At 42.6% G+C, this 1887-nt stretch overlaps 1 protein-coding gene across 1 annotated transcript; it reads right to left on the bottom strand.

Annotated features, from left to right (window-relative positions):
• Window positions 1-274: 274 nt before the first annotated feature.
• Window positions 275-1387, bottom strand: FAM246A (family with sequence similarity 246 member A). The gene has a single exon (XM_083158408.1). The coding sequence runs from the start codon at window positions 1266-1268 to the stop codon at window positions 309-311; it is 960 nt and encodes a 319-aa protein (XP_083014534.1). The 5' UTR covers window positions 1269-1387; the 3' UTR covers window positions 275-308.
• Between the last annotated feature and the right edge of the window lie 500 nt (window positions 1388-1887).

The following is a 1887-nucleotide window of genomic DNA, read 5'->3' as shown; positions in this document are numbered from 1 at the left end:
TAATTATGGTTCGATATACATTTTTCACCTAAATGCAATACCAATCAGCAGTCTTGCACATTGGGTCTCTTCCTTTACCATGACATTACTGTCTGTTAGAATCCTATACAGTGAATTATATACAATATATATTAACCATTGATATTAAAACCTGAGAAGAAAGAGATTTGTTTTGGATAAACTGATTACTTTACCTTTACATACATTGTGCGCAGCCAAAGATCTACAAGGGCCAGGTAATTTATCCTATATACTTTTTATGTGGGTCATTTTCTTAGACAGTAAAGGCTTACAGAGACTAAGGTTCATTAATGAGTTTTAGTACAGTTTTGTGGAAGAGGGGCCACAGTCCTGTTAATAATCTTTTTCCCCCAGTTGCCATTACTTTGCAAATGGATTGGCGGCTCTTCAGTCTTCAGTACAGGGTTATGGCTCTGTTTCCCAGTGGTCAGCGGGACAGGGTCAGAAATGGATCTCGTCCCAAGCCTAGACACAAGTGCATTTTTAGCTGCAATGGTGGTCATTGCCTTTAATAGTACCTGGTTCCTGCTGGGGCCTGATTGAGGAAGTAGTGATGGCACAGACTTCGCTTTGATTTGCCCATCTAGTTTAACAGGAGTCCGCGCCTCTTGTCCTTCTTTAACATTGACTTTTTTGAAGACACTTTTCCATTCAGCCCTTTTCTCAGCTGCTCGGGAAGCATCCGATTCTTTAGGGGGGCAGTGGTGACAACAAACTCCGACCTGTTTATGTAATGCCTGTAGTTCCTGACTTAGTTCTGTTCTCATAGCTTCAAGAGAGGATTTCATCTCCAGCCGAAGTGCACTTAGCTCCGTGTGCAGTTTTCCCTCCAAATCTGAGGAAAAGCATGTTGGACTGGAACAGCGGCAAAGTTTTGTGCCTTCTAGCAGCCCATTACGTTTGCTTCTCTCCGCAAGGGCCTTAGAACTTTGTTGTCCATGGGTCACCTTATCTACAAGCTCTAGCATTTGGTTCCTAGGGCTGTGATCCCTAATTTGGGCACGAATCTGACCCCTCAGTTGTGCCAGCCTTGGGTGACTTTTGCTTTTGTTATGTAGTCCATTTTTAATTGTCCTGCTGCTGACATCCTGATTGCCAAGAGTTTCCAGTTGTGTTGTCTTCAGCTCCTGGTCAATATCATGTGATGGTGTATTACTTCCTGCACTCTGGGGGGAGATAGAGGGGCTCTCACTGTGCGAAACCTCTGAGATCGTGTAGAGCAGCCCCATAGTACTCAGTGTAGTCATCTTAGATCAGAAGCAGCTCAGAATGTGTAAGTGTCTGAATCTCTTTAAAGCCATGCAAGTCCTTGGAGAATTTGTGTCACAGCTACTGTGGCAACCAAGAACACAAGAACAAGTGACATCCCCAGGGATCCCGGCATTACTTGTTGTTCTTCATCGGCCTTAGAGAATGTAGCACATGCTGTAGACTGGCTACCCAATACTGTAGGTTACAGCATACAGTGCACTGACTTATATACAGTAAAACTATTATTTGGCCCAATCATTGCCTTAAGCCTATTACATTGACTATAAAATATCATATCCCATATTTTACACTATACATTTTTCCCAGGTACAGTATTTTACATATCATAATGCCATACAGTGGTTTTCTTGTGTACTTGCTTATCATCGTACAGTAACTTTTTAAAATATTATTATTTATACAGGTGCAGGGTAAATAGTAGCTGCTTTTGCATGTAGCACATAGATGTTAGTTTATTTTTACACTGCAATTTAGATTTCAGTTGGAACACACCCCTCCCATATCCAGATCTCTCTGCACATGTTACATCTGCCCCACCTATAGTGCAACATGGTTTTGCCCAGTTGTGCAAGCCCGGCGACAGGGGGGGGGTCA

Source organism: Crinia signifera, chromosome 1, assembly GCF_055691185.1.
Source record: "Crinia signifera chromosome 1, ASM5569118v1, whole genome shotgun sequence".
Classification (NCBI taxonomy): domain Eukaryota; kingdom Metazoa; phylum Chordata; class Amphibia; order Anura; family Myobatrachidae; genus Crinia; species Crinia signifera.
Note: the sequence above shows the minus strand (reverse complement) of the source record. Positions and strands in the feature narration are given on the sequence as shown.

Bases quoted from the DNA above. Each gene is read 5' to 3' on its own strand.
- FAM246A (XM_083158408.1), bottom strand. From the start codon at position 1,268: ATGACTACACTGAGTACTATGGGGCTGCTCTACACGATCTCAGAGGTT.